This window comes from Miniopterus natalensis, chromosome 13, assembly GCF_054644295.1.
Source record: "Miniopterus natalensis isolate mMinNat1 chromosome 13, mMinNat1.hap1, whole genome shotgun sequence".
Taxonomy (NCBI): Eukaryota; Metazoa; Chordata; class Mammalia; order Chiroptera; family Miniopteridae; genus Miniopterus; species Miniopterus natalensis.
Window position 1 is genome coordinate 2,137,396 of NC_142093.1, and position 18,864 is coordinate 2,156,259.

General features: G+C 49.5%; 1 protein-coding gene across 3 annotated transcripts in view; it reads right to left on the minus strand.

Moving 5' to 3' along the window:
* The window catches only part of KIDINS220 (kinase D interacting substrate 220), a 66,627-nt gene extending 53,240 nt beyond the window's left edge, over positions 1-13,387 (minus strand). The window contains exons 1-7 of one of the 3 annotated variants that reach the window (XM_087823320.1): positions 13,270-13,387; positions 7,214-7,357; positions 5,966-6,064; positions 4,861-4,959; positions 3,837-3,935; positions 2,874-2,972; positions 623-721 (exon numbers count right to left, since the gene is read on the minus strand). In XM_087823320.1, the coding sequence (XP_087679446.1) occupies positions 623-721; positions 2,874-2,972; positions 3,837-3,935; positions 4,861-4,959; positions 5,966-6,064; positions 7,214-7,321 (603 nt within the window). In that variant the 5' untranslated portion in view covers positions 7,322-7,357; positions 13,270-13,387. Of the gene's footprint in view, positions 1-622; positions 722-2,873; positions 2,976-3,836; positions 3,936-4,860; positions 4,960-5,965; positions 6,065-7,213; positions 7,358-11,765; positions 12,220-13,269 lie in introns of those variants that run through there. The other 2 variants (XM_087823319.1, XM_016199172.2) reach the window with 2 other exon arrangements.
* Between the last annotated feature and the right edge of the window lie 5,477 nt (positions 13,388-18,864).

Consider the following 18,864-nt stretch of genomic DNA (forward strand, 5'->3'; position numbering starts at 1 on the left):
TCTGCTTTAATTATAATCGAGAAATCTCAAGGAAAAAGCAACATGTGAGCTTCTCCATTGTCTCCAGCATACTTGTCACGGGGCTGGGTCCACAGCAGGTGCTCAGTAAGGAATTAATACTTGTTAGTTGGTAGGAGGTTTGAACCAATTTTTAAGTTTTCTAGGTTTCTGACCACTGATGTCTGATATTTTAAAATATGTCTATTGAAGAAAGAAAATAAGTCACAGCTAACAGTATACAAAAAATTACAATATTATTTTAAATTTTTAAACAAAAGGAATTTTAATAGGGCAAAACTTTCTCCTCAATTAATGCATTTCACACTATGCAATTTGAGACTATTTCGACTTACACTAAGATTACTGAGCAATATCCCTTATACTTTTAGCTTCCTCAAGTTTACGTGCACTAGCAAGAGCTCCCAGGAGCAAAAACTACAGTGCACAGTATCTATAACATAGCATATTTATCAGGATAATAGAAAAAGAACGCTTGTTTTTCTAAGTATCATTTAAGAACTGTAGGAAATTTCTCAGGCATATACTAAGAAAAGAACATTGTCTCTCTAAAAACTAAACACACGTCTCTATAGCCAGAGATTACAGTACGGAAGATACATACAGCTCCTTCTTGGTCGACATCAGCGCCCGAGGCCAGTAGGTGTTTTACACATTCCAGGTGACCCTTTCGAGCAGCCCAAACCAAGGCGGTGGTTCCATACTATTAAACAACAAAGCATCTGAAATTATTACCAAAGGTGTATGAAAGGAAACTAGCTCTCAACATGGGCATGTTGATAAAAACCATACCTTTGAGTATTTTTAGATTATTGCTTACACCAATCATAATTTTATCATAGCTAAATCATATTTTCCCCATTTTATTTCTCCAGAATAGATGATTAACCACTGCATGAAATATCTTTTAACCAACTTTATCTTTTACAATCAGCAAGGGACAATTTTTCCATCATAAAGTCATGCACTAATTTTCAATGAGCTTTCGTTGCTTCCCATATCATGTGAAATACAATTTAAAGTTCAACAGTCTGACTACAGGCAAAAATAGTAACAATCAAGTACCAAACACAGTTTCAGACTGCTTTACTTATAAACTCATGTAATCCTATCACAAGAATACGTGCAAGTGGCAACATCACATTTTCCCAGAGAAGCAATCGAGGCCCTGAGAAGTTAGTTATGGGCTCAAACTCACAAGCTATCAAGAGGCAGAGCTAGAGAGACCCATGAACGTAACAAGTCTGGCTTCAGTCTGTGCACTTAACCACACCCCAAATCAGTTTACACTTGACAACGTAAACTGCAGCCTAGAAGCTGCTGGAATATGACTCAGAAGACATCAGACTACAAATCCCGAATACGCAGCAATGCTCTCACCTTTGGGGAGCCTGGCAGGCAGGAGTCATGAGTGCCCACAGTGGCCTTTAACTGTGTGGGAGGCTACAAACTGAAATGAACACCTAATAAATGCCCTGTCCGTGAGAACGTCCTGTGTTGGTGGAAATGCTCTATAATTCTGCACCAGCCACCACAGCAGCCACGAGTCAACTATGGCTATTGAGCACTTGAAATGTGGCAAGTATGACTGGGAAACTGAACTATTTTATTTTTTCTTATTTTAATTGATTTAAGTCTAAAGAGCTCTATGTGGCTGATGGCTACCGGGCAGCCCCACTCTGTTCATTACATCAAACATTCCAGTGACCACTGTTAAACACTGCAGCCCAGGGCTCTTCCTTGATGAAAGGACCTCAGGACAGCCAGATCACAAGGCTGCCAATGCACCATGTGGGAGCAGGAACCTAACGGGGAGGGACCTATGAAAGGTAGGCAGTTGTCCAGGCCACACCTTGGAGCAGCTTAGGACAGAGGAAGGAATATGGAGGCACTTGCCAGTTCACTCTCACAACCACATTCCTGCAGAACCAAACTCCGAGCCGCTTCCTTTATAGCTTTTCCTCTGGCCCCAAGTCTCCAAATCAAAACCCTCAGACATCCTCAAAGATAATGTAATGGAGTACCCATCCTTCAAACACTTGCTCTCCTTACAGAACTGGGCCACACCAGCTCATATGCTCTACATTCTACTCTGCCCACCCCTTCACATCAGCCAGGCCCCCTCACCCCTGTTCAGCAGATAACCTCTGCAGTGGGTACTCAGAACCGCCTCAGCAAATCCCCCTGTTCTTCCTCAAATCCTGGCCTCCATCCCAATAAACCTGCTCCTTCTGCAGGATACCAGGGATACTACTTTCCTTCTTTCATCCAGAAGTATCTTCAACAACCTCCTCCCACATCATTAGTCTCTTCTTCATTTCCTTTTCCTATAAACTGGTTTGGGTCTCTCCTACCCTAAGGAACTTTTCCAGCAAGTATCCTCTTAAGATATCATAAACAAGGTGGTTGGGGATAGCAGGAGAAGGGGTAGAAAGGGAGGTGAGGACCATCTTTGTACATCACACCAGGGATTGAGGTCTTTAGGATTTTAAGCATGAGAGAGAGATAACCTGAGTTTTAGGAAGGTCATTCTGATAACAGCACACAAAAAGCAGACAGGACTGAAGGTAGGAAGAAAAGTTATAACAGAAAAATTCAAATAATGAAAACAGGGGCTCCTCCCTGTCTACTTTCCTGAGAAAGGGGACTGTGATGTAAAAGAATGGAAGGACACTTAGCACATAACCCATATAAGGGAACCATCGATGAGATGTGTATAGCTATATAAAATACATTAATATACATAAATAGAAGACACATCCAAGCAGCTCATGCAATGGTAGGAAAATACTTGTAGCTTAGGCACACTGAGTGGACATCACATGGACTGGACCTGAGAGGTCCTGCTGACCTACCTTATCAGAGCAGTTGACTTTAGCACCATTTTGCAGTAGAAGATGCACTATGTCTGCATGGCCTCTCCCTGCTGCCCAAATGATTGGGTAAACACTGTACTGCTGGGAGACAGGGAGGTGGGCAGGTAGGTACACAGAAAGGGAAGGAAGGAAGGGGGGAGGGAGGGAGGGAAAAAACCTTTAGGATGTTTACAGCATACATTTGCTAAGAAAAATAAATAACGAACAGAATAATAGAAAGTAATATTTTAAAAATCAAGTTGCAGACCACTCTCCACTTTGAAAACACATAACACTCTAATACATAATTGGCACGTAAGATGCACTCAACCTTAAATAAGTATATATTATGAACATGTTTAACATGATTATCTAGCCAACAGGCGAGACTGACAACAGGCATGTGAAAGTTTTCTTACAAAATCCTTCCATTAGCATAAATAAAAGTCTCTTTTTTCAGCTTCACTGAGGTATAATTGACAAAACTGTGAGATATGTAAACTGTACGTGACTTTATACACACACTATGAAAGGACTCCATCAATAAAACAGTTTCCTAAGCTACAACCTGAGATCAAGTCATGTAAAGTAGTAACACAGGTATCGCTATCTGTAAAACTGCACAGAAAAATCTCTCTTTTCTTTAAAAAAAAGTTTAGATTGATAACACATGCCCACAGAAAACAGGCAAGATGATTTAAGGATTTTAAAACTCCTTTTGAAATGTGAGATGGTTATAATTAACACTTAAGCTCTAAGAGTTGCCTTTTTGTTGACAAAAATTGAGAAATAAGCAGAGCTTGAGGAAAAATTCTCATTGTGTTTTGAAATCACAGTCTTCATTCTTATCTTTGAGCAGATCTGTCATTTCCAGTCCCTGAGAAGTCTAACGCACAGTCAGCCTCCAGTGTTGCTCATGAGGACTGGCCACTGATACCGCAGATGAGCTCTATCCCCGCTTACCAGACCAGTGACACTGGGGTTGGCCCCATGAGAAAGCAGCAACTCCACCACTTCTGTGCGGCCTCTGTAGCAGGCCCACATCAGAGCTGTCCATCCTCCCTGAAAAGACAGGGGCACAATTTGGGGCAGTCTCCAAGCACAAAAATGCCATGAATAAAGTGCCTTCCATGAATATTATTTATAAAACCACTGCTTTATGAAGGCATTGCTATGTAGTTTTAAACTCCCAAGCTCCCCAGAGAAATACACAATAGTACCTAAAATAAGTCAAATCTCTTAAGTACAGAAATAATTACTTCAAACTTAGTACTATATCATGAAACCTGAAATAAGAGCTATGATAATTAAGAATCATCTCTTGTTAAGCTTGTAATGTGCACAGATGGCATGTCTGGACACAACTATACTTTAAAAATAAATTTATAGTCCAGCCGGTGTGGCTAAGTGGTTGAGCATCGACCTAGGATCCAGGAGATCATGGTTCGATTGCCGGTCAGGGCACATGCCTAGGTTGAGGGCTCAATCCCCAGTCGGGGGCATGCAGAAGGCAGCTTATCAATGACTCTCTCGTCATTGATGCTTCTATCTCTCTCTCTCACTTCTTCTCTCTGAAATCAATAAAGATGTATTTAAAAAATAAATTTATAAATATTATTCTGAAAATTATGACTAAACAACTAAAAATATTTTTAAAACTATACTATGTCCCCCCTAAAGTCCTCCTTAAAGGAAACAATTCTCATAAGTTCTAAAACACTGACAAACGGTAATGAGTACTTTTAATAATATTTCAGAATTTTAAATTCTAAAATAAACTAAAAATGATGACTAAGAATATTCTAAAAGAAGAATATTACACAACCCGGGTTTTAAACATTCTTGAGGGTCATTTCGGCGCCCAATCGCACAGCCCAAAAACATCATTATACTAACCCCTCACAATTATGTCAGTACAAGAGCTCACACCCATCTGCTATGAGTGACGGGGCGCCAGCTGATGAACACGGAACAAGAGCGCACATACCATGTCCCGGTGCTCCAAGTTCGCCCCGCACTTGAGAAGCTCTTCCACAATGTGCACGTGTCCTTCCTTTGAGGCCGATATGAGTGCTGTCCAGTTATCCTTGAACACACACGACACAGTGTTACCATCTCAGAACCAAAAACAACATTTCAAACAAGGAAAAAGGAATTTGAACGCACATACCAAATTGTCATACCAAACGGCCATGACCTGACCCTCTCTGCTCTAAATAACACGGATGCGCCAGCTCGGCGAGACGCATCTGTCTGCTGTATTACCACAATGGCACAGAAGCGGTCTCACTACTGCTGGTTCAGTCTTTTCACCAGACTTCTAATCACACACCATGCTTTTTAAAAGGAGAAAAGATGACTATCAAAGCCTCAAAGCTATCCCTGTGGCTAGCAGCCGTCACTCTAAATTGAAATTAAAGACTGTAATGAGACATAAGAGCACACTCACTCGCAGACAGGTAAACCAAGGAGCTCCCATGATGAGTTTAGAAACTATGTGATAGCAAAATAACTACTCTCCTTTATTTTTTAAATAAAGGCTACAGGTATCCTATCCTTTTATTCATGACTGTAATTTAATTCAAATGCCACTCAATAAAAATCATCAATTTAAAATGATCGATTAAAAAAATAAAACAGATGTAGCTGTATGACCCTAAAAAATAACTCCTGGGAAACAGGCAGTAAGAGGAAACGTGAACCTCTGGGAAGAGTGACTTACCCTCAGAAGTGGTAACGGAAGGGACCACATCTTTCTGGCTATTATCAAGTAACGATATTTATAGCGGCAGATACCATTACGAAGAGCTACTGACAACATGCCTCAGACCTGGATAGTTCTAGGCAGGCATTTAATTTCATGTGCATGTGCTCCCTATTTGGCTGTGCCAACAACACACAAAAACATGGAGCATTTTCATTCAAAGTAAAAATTTCCCTTTTTAAAAAATTAACAGTACATTATTAGGCAAAGTTGCTATGCAACAGATAGTATAATCTGTAACCTATTATTTTTTAATCACTTCATAAAATAAACAGCAAAGTTAAGGAAAAGAAAAGACAACAAATGAGTCAATTGTTCCCATAAATACCAAATCCTCCAGGTTGCAGTTGGCTCCATTCTTAATCAGCTCCTTCACGATCTCCAGGCTGCCCTGCTCGGCAGCTATCATCAGTGGAGTCTGGCCGCACTAGAGAAGGAGATACACAGGACTTGTCAGGACGCCGCACTCTAACTAGAAGGCCAGCTAAACAGACCACGTGGACATCTTCAAGTGGGATGTTAAGCACCGCTTACAGAATTTCTTTAATTTAAAAGCACCTTTGAAATCCTAAGTTTTTATTTACTAATAATGTAAACGTCAAAGAGAAAATAAACCTTTTTTTTTTTTAACCACAGCATACTAGTCTGTTTTTGGCACTGCAATTTTATTCAAAATCATCTAGGATCTGAAAGTAATTACCACAATGTATATAAAGATCTTGGGATCACTATGGTAACTAAATTCTAACGACACAGTTAGATTATGATCCAGACCTGGTTCTCATAATACATATAAAATGTCCTATCAGGACTAGGGGAGAAAAGCCCACAAGTACACACACACACACACACACACACACACACACACGTGAAAATTAAAATCACTTCCCATGATCTTATCCACTGGCAAAAATTACACTACATTGTAATACAGTTTTAAGAAACAAAATTATTCTTATTACGTTTTATAAAATACACAGTTTGCCATTAAAAATTCATACAAAAAGTCTATTAGTTCATAAAATGTTGCAGCTTGGCTGTTCATGATGAAATAAGATCAACATTTTATTTACTGTACTGTTGAGTAGGAATATCTAATATAAGTTAATGGAATAGTAAGTATATACTTCCCTGTCTTATTAAACAGGACACATGACCTATTTAACTCTCTCTTACAGATGCAGGTCCCACGGCATGTGGAATGGATGATGCAGAAAGGGAACGGGGGCTCCATTAAAGAAAACATTTCAGAAAGTCCTAATTTTGGCTGGTTAATACACTTATAGCTAACCTGCGTCTAGAAGCTCTCTAAAGCTTCCTAGAATCATCTTAGATTTTTGTAATCGAATTTGCTGAATAGTAATTATTCCACCGGCAAAAAAGGCAATCATAAATCTAAATTCAATACCCAATCATTTACGTAAGTTCAAACGCATCCCCAAGATATGGGACCTGAAGTACGTGAACTAGAAGAAATGGCGCCCTGATCTCCCCGGCCGCCTCCAGCCTCTGCCGCCTTGGCGCAGCACAGTCCAAGTGCTCTCAGGAGAGCTGGGTGGGAGCGGGAGGGCCTCACCTCGTTCCTCTCGTCCACATCCCTGCACTTCTCCAGAAGCGCCTTCAGGGCAGGGATGTTCTCTTCTTCTACATAACCGATCACACTCTGCGAGATCAGCACCGACATGTTCACACAAAGCTGCAGGTCTCTCTCCTCCAACACCTGTTAGAAGCAGATAAGATAAAACACATCATTTGTGGTTGGGGAAAACTAGCGCTAACGTGTGCAGCTACACCTGCACCGGCAGGACTGGAGACGTCGCCCAGCTCGGCCTCTCTTTCCAAAGCTCACACTCATCCCCCTCCCGCTCACCCCAGCCCCCAGCTCCAGAGCACCCCACCGCCCTCAAATCAGAGCAAGTGCTCTGCTGCTCCGCCTGCTGCCTGGGTAACGGCAGCTCCAGCTCCCTTCCAAGGCCAAACCCATGGATGCGCCTGGTCCTCGTACACTCTACAGTCAGCTCTCAGCAATCCTCTTGGTCCTCCCTATGGAATACATTCCATCTCTGATTACCACTCCCCAACTCCACACCCGCGCCTGGTCGAAGCCACTGCGACCTCCACTGGGGCCCCCCTGTTCCTCCCACCCCACGGCACCTGCCCCACTGGCTATCCTCCAGGCAATCACAGCGACCTCGTGAGAACACAAGTTGGCCCAGAGCTCCTTAAGCCATAACACGCACCAGAATCGCCCAGAGACCTTGTGAAACACGGAGGCCTGGCCCTACCCTCAGAGGCTCCGGAGCAGGTCTGGGCACGGCCCCTGAACCAGCATCTGTAACAGGCTCCCAGCAATGCTGCAGGGTAGCTGCTGACTGAAGAGCCACCCCAGTGGCAGAGTCAGTGACATCCTTCCCCTCTCACAGCCCTCCGGCGCTCTCAGAGCACTCCAGGTGAAACCAGATGTTCACCTAGGTCTCAGTGGCCTGGTGTCACGCTTCTGACCTCACGTCCTACCCCTCCTCCTCGCCAGGTCTCTGCCCAAACAGGCCCAGCACTGCGCCACCCTGGGGCCTCTGCACCAGTGCTCCTGCCTGCCTCATCTCTCCACCAGACAGGCGCAAGGCGCTCCGTCACTGCCTCAGTTGCCTTACCAGGAGTCTGCTCGTGTCACGTAAGATAGTAACCACCTCACACCTACTCCACACCGGCTCCGCACTCCCGGCCTCCCACCCCCACCACGGTACTTTATGTTCTCCGTGGCACTCACCACCATCAGAGATACAACGTGTGTGTGTTTCCTGTCCACCCACCACAACTAGACTATAAGGTCCCAGAGAGTAGGAACTTTGTTTTATTCAATTGGGCATCCCATGCAAATAAATAAACCTCAGTCACACTTTGCACCAAATACATGTACTAACACAAAACTGACCTAAATGTCATACCAAAAATCACAAAACTTCCAGAAGAAAACAGACTATTTTGGATTAAGCAAAGATTTTTTTCAAGAAGACACTAAAAGAATGGTTCTTAAAAAAAGAAAACTGATAAATCAGAGTTCACCTAAATTAAAAATGTTTACTCTGTTAAAAGAATAAAATGCTTGAGACTGGTGGCTATGTTTTTCTTCCACTTCCCCCTCCTGAACAGGAGTGTCTGCACCCGGCATCCCACGCCTGTCCCCGCATTGTACTTTACAGTACATGACTTTTGAGTCCCACAGGTTCACAGATGGGTAGGAATCGTGCATATTCCTATACGATGGAAGATATACCCAGAGCCTCACTCACACCTGATTTCGATGATGGGAATCTGAACTTCTAAGCCGACAAAACTCAAGTGAGATTTTGGACGCAGTCCTGCAGTGCACTGACACTTTGAGACACCTTGGGATGGGGTGAATGTGGTTTGTATGTGGGATGGAAGTCTATCTTTGGGGCCAGAAGACAGAAACGACTACACTGCATGATTCCATTTATAGGACATTCTAGAAAAGGGAACCAGACAGACAAAGACAGGTCAGGAGTTGTAAGGCTTAAAGGTCGGGGAGGAGATGCCTACAATGGGTATAAGAGAACTGGGGGAGTTCATAGATTGTTGCATATCCTGACTGCGGTAATTACACAATTATATGGCTTCTTCAGAATTCAAAACTGAACACTAAAAAGAGTGAATTATAATGCACGTAAATATACCTAAGTAATACCTTACTTTTAAATAATCATCAAAAAAAGTTATGTTACTTGATCCAGTAACTTTATTCTATTTAGAATCAATTCTACAAACACAAGAAACATGGAGAAAGATTTTTAAATACAACACAATTTTAGTCATAAGTACAAAAAAGTTAAAGATGGGGCATTACACAAATTATGATACATTCACACAGTGGAAAAATGTACAGTCATCAAAATGTTTCCAAAATAGGTACTAACAGAAAAATGCTCGTGATATATTAACTGGGAGAAAAAAAATAACCAAGAAAACTACATATACAGCATCTCAACCACATAAAATATATACATTTTTAAATACTGAAATGACATCAATGTAATTTTTACTTTCTTTAGAAACTTTATTCCTAATTTCCTAGAAATGTGGTGCTTTTATCATTGGAAACCAATAAGAGATTTGTGTTAACAGTCATCACCGACATCCAACACCTTCATTTATTTCCACTTCTTAAAAAATCGAGTCCAACTCGTCTTTAAGGATCTGGCTCTACCTCCCACTGCCTTTTACCAGCCCCACCATGCATCCTAGAGCCCGGCCAGGCTGAGTTGCCGGCGCCTGCCATGCTGCTCCACACGTCTGCCTTTGCTCAGCTTGCTGCCTCCACTCTGAACACCACTCTCATAGCCTCTCTCCCACAGCATCTACTCCTCTCTCCAGAATACAGCAGTTATCACTTTCTGTCCAAGTTTCCTCCTATGTCAGATGTCAGCCAACCCCTCTCAGTGCCTTAGTTTGGGGCCTTTGCCATCTACACTTAAGACTCCTAACCGTGCAAGAGGCAAACTTAAACTAGCTTGAGCAAAACAGAAATTTACTTTAAGGATACTGGTTTCTGTCCCACAACCACACTGTGGGAAAGGTGGGTGCCACTGGACCTCAAATGCCAGCAGAACTCTCCTCTATTGGCTTACCGTACTTTCATTATGGACCAGCTTCTACACAAATAGGAATATGGCTGCTGACAGCTATCTCGCCCCAAATTAAAGTTTCTAAAACTAGAGAAAGTTTGGACTTGTTCCCAAACCCGAAAGTCCCAGAAAAGGGCTCTGACTACCTAGACCGTGTCAGGTGCCAACCTGGAACCAGTCAACCACAGTCACAGTCACAGTCACAGGACTGGAGGCATCACAACACTACATGGTGCCGGCACTGTTTCCAGAACAGGGGAAACTGCTGTGGTGGGGGTACCTGTTCTGAAAATCTTTCCTGCGACACCTTCCACCTGGACCAACAGGACAGTCTCCTGGCCTGTGCTTCCACCTCCCACCTTTCCCCCTCCAATCCAGTTGCCACACTGAAGCAAGTAATCAAAACGCACGTCCCTCAAAATCCTCCCGTGAGTGCCCCACAAATTCATGCTGGGAGAACAAGATGGGGGCTTCATGACTGACAGGTTACTCAAGGCACTGAAACCCTAAAGCCTTTCGAAGCCACTGTAAAGATTCAATTCCATGATTCCTGTGAAAAGCTTCACTCTGTATACAGTAGGGAGGACTCCTGAACTCAACTGTTTGTTTTAATTTGTAAAAAATATATCTTTGCCCTTCCGGGTGTGGCTCAGCGGTTGAGCCGAGTCCACCCAGGATCCAGGCGATCGGGGTTTGATTCCCAGTCAGGGCACATGCCCGGGTTGCAGGCTCGATCAATGACTCTCATTATTGATGTTTCTCTCTCTCTCTCTCCCCCTTCCTCTCTCTGCAATCAAGAAAGATATATTTTTAAATAAATAAATAAAAATAAAAAATATATCTTTCTTGATTGCAGAGAGAGGAAGAGGGAGAGAGAGAGAGAGAGAAACATCAATAATGAGAGCTATTGATGGGCTGCCTCCTGCACGTCCCCAACTGGGGATGGAGCCTGCAACCCAGGCATGTGCCCTGACCAAGAATCGAACCACTATCTCCTGGATCCTAGGCTGATGCTCAACCGCTGAGCCACGCAGGAGCAGCATGAACCCAATTCTTGACTATGGTGGGGAAGGCATGCAGCTCCTTCACTACCTGGCCCCATCTCACCCTTCCAGCCTCACCTTGCCGGGCCCCATCCCTCCCACCCTCTCCCCAGGCCTGCTTCCCCACTCCCATGCACACTTCCAGCTCTAGCCAGACTAGCCTCCTTGAGGCTCCATGGCTACCCCACACTTCTTTCCAGGGCTTTGCGCTTACTGCCCCTTCCCTTCAGAAAGCCCTCCCTCCACATATCACACCTGGACAGCAACCCCTGGCCCTGAGGACCTGCCCTAACAGCACCCTCTCCTGCACTGACCTCTGCTCGCTCCAGGCTGGGCCCGTGTCCCTGCTCTGGGAGGCCTCGGCGCCCCGTGCACCTGACCTTGGACAGCTCACAGCACACCCGGCTTCCACCCTACTCTCCCCCGTCCAGGAGCCCCTCACCTACAACTTCCTGAGGCGGGACCACCTTACATCCAGGGTGGTGTCTGCGCAGTGGGGGCTGAGAGGGGAGAACCGGCCCAGGGCCCGACCGGGCCTGGCCCGCACAGCTAGAGCCCAGTGTCCTCGGTGGCCGTAAACAGTCTGCCAGAGACCAACATCGGAGGTCACCCAGACTAGGACCTGAAGACAAAAACAAGACCACCTGGCAAAACATGAGTGTCGTGCAGCCCTCACTCCGAGGTCCTCTCCAGAAAGGCCTTTCTCCAGGCGGCCTGGCTTCCTGCTGAAAGGTGGGGACCCCGGGGGCCAGGCTTCTCCAGGCGGCCTGGCTCAGTGCTGACAGGCGTGGGCCCCGGGCCAGGCGGCCTGCCTCGGCTCCACTCCTGACCTCGCTACTTAATGTGTTATCGCCTTCGGCTCGTTTCTCGACATAAGTGTCTAAGTGTCTCGTCTTTAACTGGCTGCACAGTTGCGTGAAATGGGATTAAGCCGGCGCCTGACACCAACTCGGGGGGCAGCCTCCGGGCGCCCAGCAGCGGGGCCCTAACGCCCTCGCCTCCCCCTCGGGGCTTCCCCACCTGCACTGTTCGGGGTCCCTGCCTCCTTGTGGTTTCCTCAGTAGGGTCCTTTTCCATTTCCTTCAGGGCGGAAACTTCCCTAAACTTGTCATTTACAAACAGGGTGCCCCCCCAAAAACGTGCACGCGCTGTATCGGCTGAGGCTCAATCCTGAAAATGAAATGTCTCACTAAGCGCCTCCGTGAGAATCCTCCGAGCGAGCGGCGTCCGCGGGGCGCCGCGTGCTCACCTTCGGACGGCGGCCCCTCCCGGGCGCTCGTCCCACGGACACAGGGCCGCCGTCCTTTGTTCTGCACCCGCGCCAGCGGGCGGGGGAGCGCCGCCGAGAACAAAGGGCGCCGCCCCCCGCGCCCCAGCGTCCCGCGCGGCTGCGCACACGAACCCGGGCGGCCGGCCCGGTGCCGCCCACGCGCGCACACGCGCGAAGCGTCCCCGGGGCCCCGCGCCCCCCGGGGCCGAGGGCGAGGCGGCGGCCCCACCCCCCGGGGCCGGGCGACCTGGGCGCGAGCGCCCCCCGTGGCCGCCGCGGGGACTGCACGACCGCCCGGCCCCGCGAAGAGGCGGCCTCGGCGCCTCCGCGTCCCGGCGACCGGCGGGGACAGGGCGGCCCCTCGGGCGGCACAGACTCGCCGTCCCGCCCACGGCTCGCCGGGGGCTGCGGGCGGGCGGAGCCCACGGGCCGCGGAGCCCGGCGGGGGGCCCGGCGCGGCCCCGAGCCCCGGCTGGAAGCCCCGGCGGCCCGCGAACGCGCGGCAGCGGCTCCGCGCCCCGAGAGGGACCGTCTCGCCCCTGCCCCCGCGGCGCCCGCCGGCCCCTGAGGCGCGGACCGAGCCGCGGTCCCGGGCCTCCTCAGGGCGCTCGCGGGGACCCCCGCCCCGGGCGCCCGCCCCGCCCCCCCGGGCCCGCGCAGCCGCCGCCTCACTGACCGTCTCGCCGCCGGCCGAGCGCAGCGCCGGCGGGAAGGCCGCTGGGCCGCGGGCGCCGTGTGCAGACGGGACCCGTTAGCAGACGTCCGGCGCGTCGCCCTCCGCTCGCCCGGCGGCCATCTTCCTCCGTCTCCCCGAACTGACAGGTCACGTGGGCGGGGGGCGGGGCGACGGCGCTGGCCACGCCCTCGGAGGGCGGGGCGGCGGCAGGGGCTGGAGCGGCTGCGCGCGCAGGCGGCGCCGCGGGGGCTGGGCGTCTCGGGCCCGGCCCTGGGCGCGCCCCCAGCCTCGGAGTGGGCGCGCCTCTCCCGGGTGCGGCGGGCACGCTCTCCCGTGGTCAGGGCCCCTCTCCGGTTGTGTGTCACCCGTAATCGGCGTGCTGGTCAGCGCGCCCGCAGGGGCCGCTTCGGAAGGCGTTGCACCGACGGCCCGCTCGGCTCCGCCCTCGGGAGCCCAGAGGCGAGGTCCCGGCCTCCCCTGAACGCGGGGGGACCGCCACCCCCGGACCCGCGGTGCACAGGCTCCCCGCTCCCTCCCTGCCCCCCGCAGCCCCCAGGTCGGGCTTCCACCCCGTCCTGCAGGGGGCACTCTGACTGCCCCGCCCCTGGACCCGCGGTGCACGGGCTCCCCGCTCCCTCCCTGCCCCCCGCAGCCCCCAGGTCAGGCTTCCACCCCGTCCTGCAGGGGGCACTCTGACTGCCCCGCCCCTGGACCCGCGGTGCACGGGCTCCCCGCTCCCTCCCTGCCCCCCGCAGCCCCCAGGTCGGGCTTCCACCCGGTCCTGCAGGGGGCACTCTGACTGCCCCGCCCCTGGACCCGCGGTGCACGGGCTCCCCGCTCCCTCCCTGCCCCCCGCAGCCCCCAGGTCGGGCTTCCACCCGGTCCTGCAGGGGCACCTCTGGCTGCCCCGCCCGCGGGCCGGGGGTGTTCGCAGCTCCTGCACCCGGGCCGCGCTCTGCCTCCTCCCGGCCCTTCACCCGGGCGTCCGGTCCCGCCTGTCCAGCCGGCTCCAGCGCCTGACCTCTCCGTCTGGAGGGCACAGTGCGCGCGGCCGTCTGTCCCGCAGCCTTCTGTGCGCGCCCCCGCCCGCACTCCAGTGTCTGACGGGGCGTTGAACCCGTTTGCTTGTCTTCCCCCCATTCGGAGGCTTAGGCCGTTCTTATCCCACCTCATCCCGTTTAGCCCGTTCACATAACTTTTATTACACCGCCTTGCTGTCATTGTTCTATTTTATTAGTAGTTATTATTATTAATATCTTACTGAGCCTATTTTATAACTTAAACTTTATCGTAGGTATGTATATGCAGGAAAAAATCGTGTATACAGAGGGTTAGTTACTATCCGAGGTTTTAGGCATCCAGTGGCAATCTTGGAAGGTGTCCCCCAAGGATAAGGGGGGGGGTGACCCTATGGGAAGAGTCAGCAAGGCATTTGACAGGTTTTCTTGATGAGTCTGTAGACACAAAGGGGAAGTGTGGGTTATAGATCAGGGGTTGGGTCAAAAGACTGAAAGCTCTCACTGAAGTGTGTCTGTTAGTGCGAGATGATGCGGGAGGCAGGTTCGTAAGTCCCAAGGACCTTCCCCTGTGCAAACACCATTTTGAGACGAGCTGGCCCCATGATAATCCCCACCCTTCCAAACCACCTCACCACCACCACCCCCGCCCCAACCCCTTCACCCCTAGTTTCTGTAACCCCAGCAGCATAGCCTGGTTAGTGAAACTGACTTCCACACAAGCCCAGGCTGCACCTGCCCACCAGGTGTGAGCCACGCTGAGGGGCGGGGACCCAGCACAAGCAGAGCTCCTCTTCTGGGGACACCAGAATACAAGAGAAAGCCAGGGGGAAAGGGGGTAGGAAGGGGTGGTTCCCCAACCTAGGTGGTCCCAGCATCACCACACAGCAGTGTGGGCTTCTCAGTCAAGAGCCTTGCAAATCCGGATCCAAAGGTGGGACTCATTCAGGCCCAGACACTGGAAAGACGCCACCTGGGCCACCTGAACCGCCTCCCCACCCCTTCCCCCAAATAAAAACCCCTGAAGATGCTTAGTGTACAAGTTGTTCTTTGAGAGAGATTTTAAAGCAGTCCAGATAAGAGCTTGGAAAGAAGCTACTAGAAACAGGCTCCGCTCGAGTCCACAATTTTAATGGAGGACGAGAGGAGGGGCAGAGAACAGATTTTCAAGAAAGTCCCCCCTTTGTTGCAGGCCTGAACTGGGGAAGGGAGAAACATTAAGTCCACAGGTTTTATTATTATACCAGGCCAGGCATTTCATTACCAAAATGCGACTTTTTAATGACCAAATGTGACTAGGTAGTATTGGCCTCCGAAGCCAAAGTTCCCCTATCAGCACGGATTCCCACGACGGGGACAAGGGCTGGGGCAGAAAGAGGTAGCTAATGCTGCATCAGGTCCACTGCTGATGCCGTGACCCTTCATTCGGAGACTCTGAATTAGTTTCATTTCATTGTGCCACAGAAACTATGTGATTTGAATCTGACAGTTGGCATGTGTTTTGAAAGATCACCTGTCTCCTACCTTAATCATGAAATTTAGTTTCATTTTATATTTTAAATTATCAAGTTTTTCCTCCCCAAAGATTAAACATTTAGGTGAGCACATCATTTAACTTAGATTCAACTGCTTTTGTTATTAATGATTTTAATTTATCTCTATTTTTTTTCTCTAAAACCAGCGTTCAGCCTAAAAAGAGCTGCTCTTCCATTTGTTTCTTATGAAATATGAAACCTTTTCTCCTGTCCTTCCAAACTGCCTGCCGAGTGGTTCCTGGTATTTTCCTAACGGTGCACCTCGAAGTCCCAGGACTGAGCCAGGTTTGGGGAGCTGGGGAGGGGGTGGGAGACGGGCTGTGCAGAGCTGCACGGGATGGCCAGGCTTCCCTTTTCAGTGTTGGTGAAAACAGAGATGATACGGCAAACAAATGGATTGAGACAGGCCGGCGAGGCTCGGTGGCTGAGCGTCAACCCATGAACCAGGTCACAGTTCCACTCCCTGTTAGGGCACAGGCCCGGGCCCGATCCCCAGTGGGGGTGGGTGGGAGGTAGCCGATCCATGACTCTCTCATCATTGGTGTTTCTCTCTCTCTCTCCCTCTCACTTCGTCTCTCTGAAGTCAATAAAGATATATTAAATATATATATTGAAATGCTATGAGTCTAGACATAAAAGAAACGTCCATGTAGTCACTGGGCCGCACGAAGTCTGGGTTGCTTAGGGGTTCACAGGAATTTCCACCACAGAGCAGCCCCACCGTGCGCTAAAAACACCTGCTGACCCTGTGGCCTGGGGCCCGCACTCCTACGGAATGAAGCGTCAGGAGCACATGAGCGTCGGTGTAAACCCCCTGGTCCGTCCTTAGTCAGTTTCTCCCTGAGCCCAGCGACTCAGAGTCAGACGCTGGTCACCTGGGCCACTTCCTCGCGGCGGACGCAGCCTGAGTCACTTCCTTGTCTACTTTTCTGATATTCTTGATGAAAATTAAGAAATTAATTAAGTTTTAATTAATGTTGACCTAACTGTGCCCCTGAAAGATGATTACGTTCGGGAAAATGCTGGGCACCGGTGTAAAGGGCGCGGTGGGAGAGGACAGTTCCACAGGCACTAAGGAGACACCTTTAGGAAGAGAGCAGTGGGCACAGCCCAAAGCTGCATAAACCCAGTGAGGGAAAATGGGAAGCCGACCCTCACGCTCAGCAAGGGGCAAAGACGACCCTGCAAGCGGTTCAGCAGAGCTGGGGCGAGGAAGGAAGCAGAGGGCCTGTGCTGACCACTTGAGTAAGCGGCTTTACTGTAAATGCTGAGGGCTGGCTGCGGGGTGGGTTTCCACTACCCGTTAGTTTTGTGTATTTTTTTTTTTTATTTTGGATGTGAGAGCCTCAATCCTAAGGCAATGTATATATAACACTTTTCTCGAGGCTAATGACTCATGCATTAAAAACATGTGCAGTGGGGAACAGGAATCAACCTTCTGGTGGCCCCTTGGCCAGAGGGAGGGCCCTTGGTCACCGGGTGCCAGGCAGCTGACTTCCCCAGGGATGACTGTAAACAGCTGGCATACAAGCTCCTGTCGTGGGCCTGTGCCAGGCTGTTCTCATGCTCACCCTGCAGAAAGGGGTGGCAACCAGCAACTGGCATCCCCCGGGCACAGTGTGTCCGGTTCTGCTTTTCCGCTGGCAGAGCTAATACACACATTAGATGTGACAAAACAGAAAACTCAAACACAGAACAAAGATACTGGAAGAGTAAAAGATAACAGCATTACAAAGTAGAAAAAAATTTACGAGCGGAGAGAATGCTGTATCTCAATGGCATTAAAAACCTAAGCAGCCACCTGGCTCCAGCAACAAGCAGATCTAGTCAGCACAGCCCTTCTTGCTATGGACACCTGGAAAAGCTGCGGGAAATAGAACATAAAATTATTTTTAAAACCACAGAGCTAAGCTTCCAAGAAAGGCCAAGCACATGAGCAGCTTACTGAGAGAGGCTCGGCTCAGGCTGACAGTTATCACTCCCAAGGAGGGCGAGGGAGGCTGGCCTTCTGGGCAACGTTCTTTCAATGGAAGAAAGGAATTTCTAACCTGATGGGGCAGAGCAAATGCATCTGCCGTCTGAGCGCTGGGCGTGCGCGTCTCTTCCACTGCTCTGCAGTGAACTGTTTATGTGAAATAGTTCAGTCTTGTTTTTTAAAAATTGGCTGAACTCAATTTCTTCCTATTATTCCTTTCTAATTAGGGGGAAGATATGTTATCATTAGATAGTTGGCGCATAGGTCTAAACTTGCACAACTCCGGTTATTTCTATTCCACTTGTGGACAGCGCTATGAAATCCTTGGCATGTCTTCCTCTCCTCGCTCGGCCTTCTCAGCCCCAGCCCCTCCTCCCGGCCAGGCCGGGTGCCAGCTCCTCTGCAGGGGTCCGACCCCCCTCCAGTCCCGCCCTGTCCCTGCCAGAGGTCCTTTGCGCCCGCCCCTAACGAAGCTCTTTCCATTTTATCTGGTGATCATTTATTAGCTGCTGGAGGACTAGGGCAGGGACTTCTTTAGTTACCCAGCGCGTGCGTAGCAACTCATTAAGCAACTGTGGAGTAATAATAAGAGAAAAACAATAAAAAGTGTTATAATGTTCGCCTAGATAGGCTTGTTCTCATCGGCCTTCCAGGGTCTTCCTTCCTGCCAGGTCGATCAAGTTAACCTTCGCGGCCATGCTCATCAGACTAAGTCAGAATAGACACATAAGGGCGCAGGGCGGAGGGCGCTGGTGGGCAGCTCTGGGCGCGGGCCGCGCTCCTCTGGGCCGTGGCCCAACTTTGGCACAGCCCTCAATCTCCAAGTGGGGTCGTTTAAATCTGCCATCATTGTCTAAGGCCTTCAGGAAAGAAAGCACCCAGACTGGCCTCACCTGTATGTTTTAACCTGCACCAGGCTGGCCTCACCTGTATGTCTTACACCCAGCATCCTGGTACAACAGCACGCCTTCATATAAGATGTTCTCCCCACACTCTTCGCCACAGTGTCCACAGCCACTCCAAGCCCCCTAAGTTTGTGATCGTGGCACAGAACCCTAGTGGGACGCCC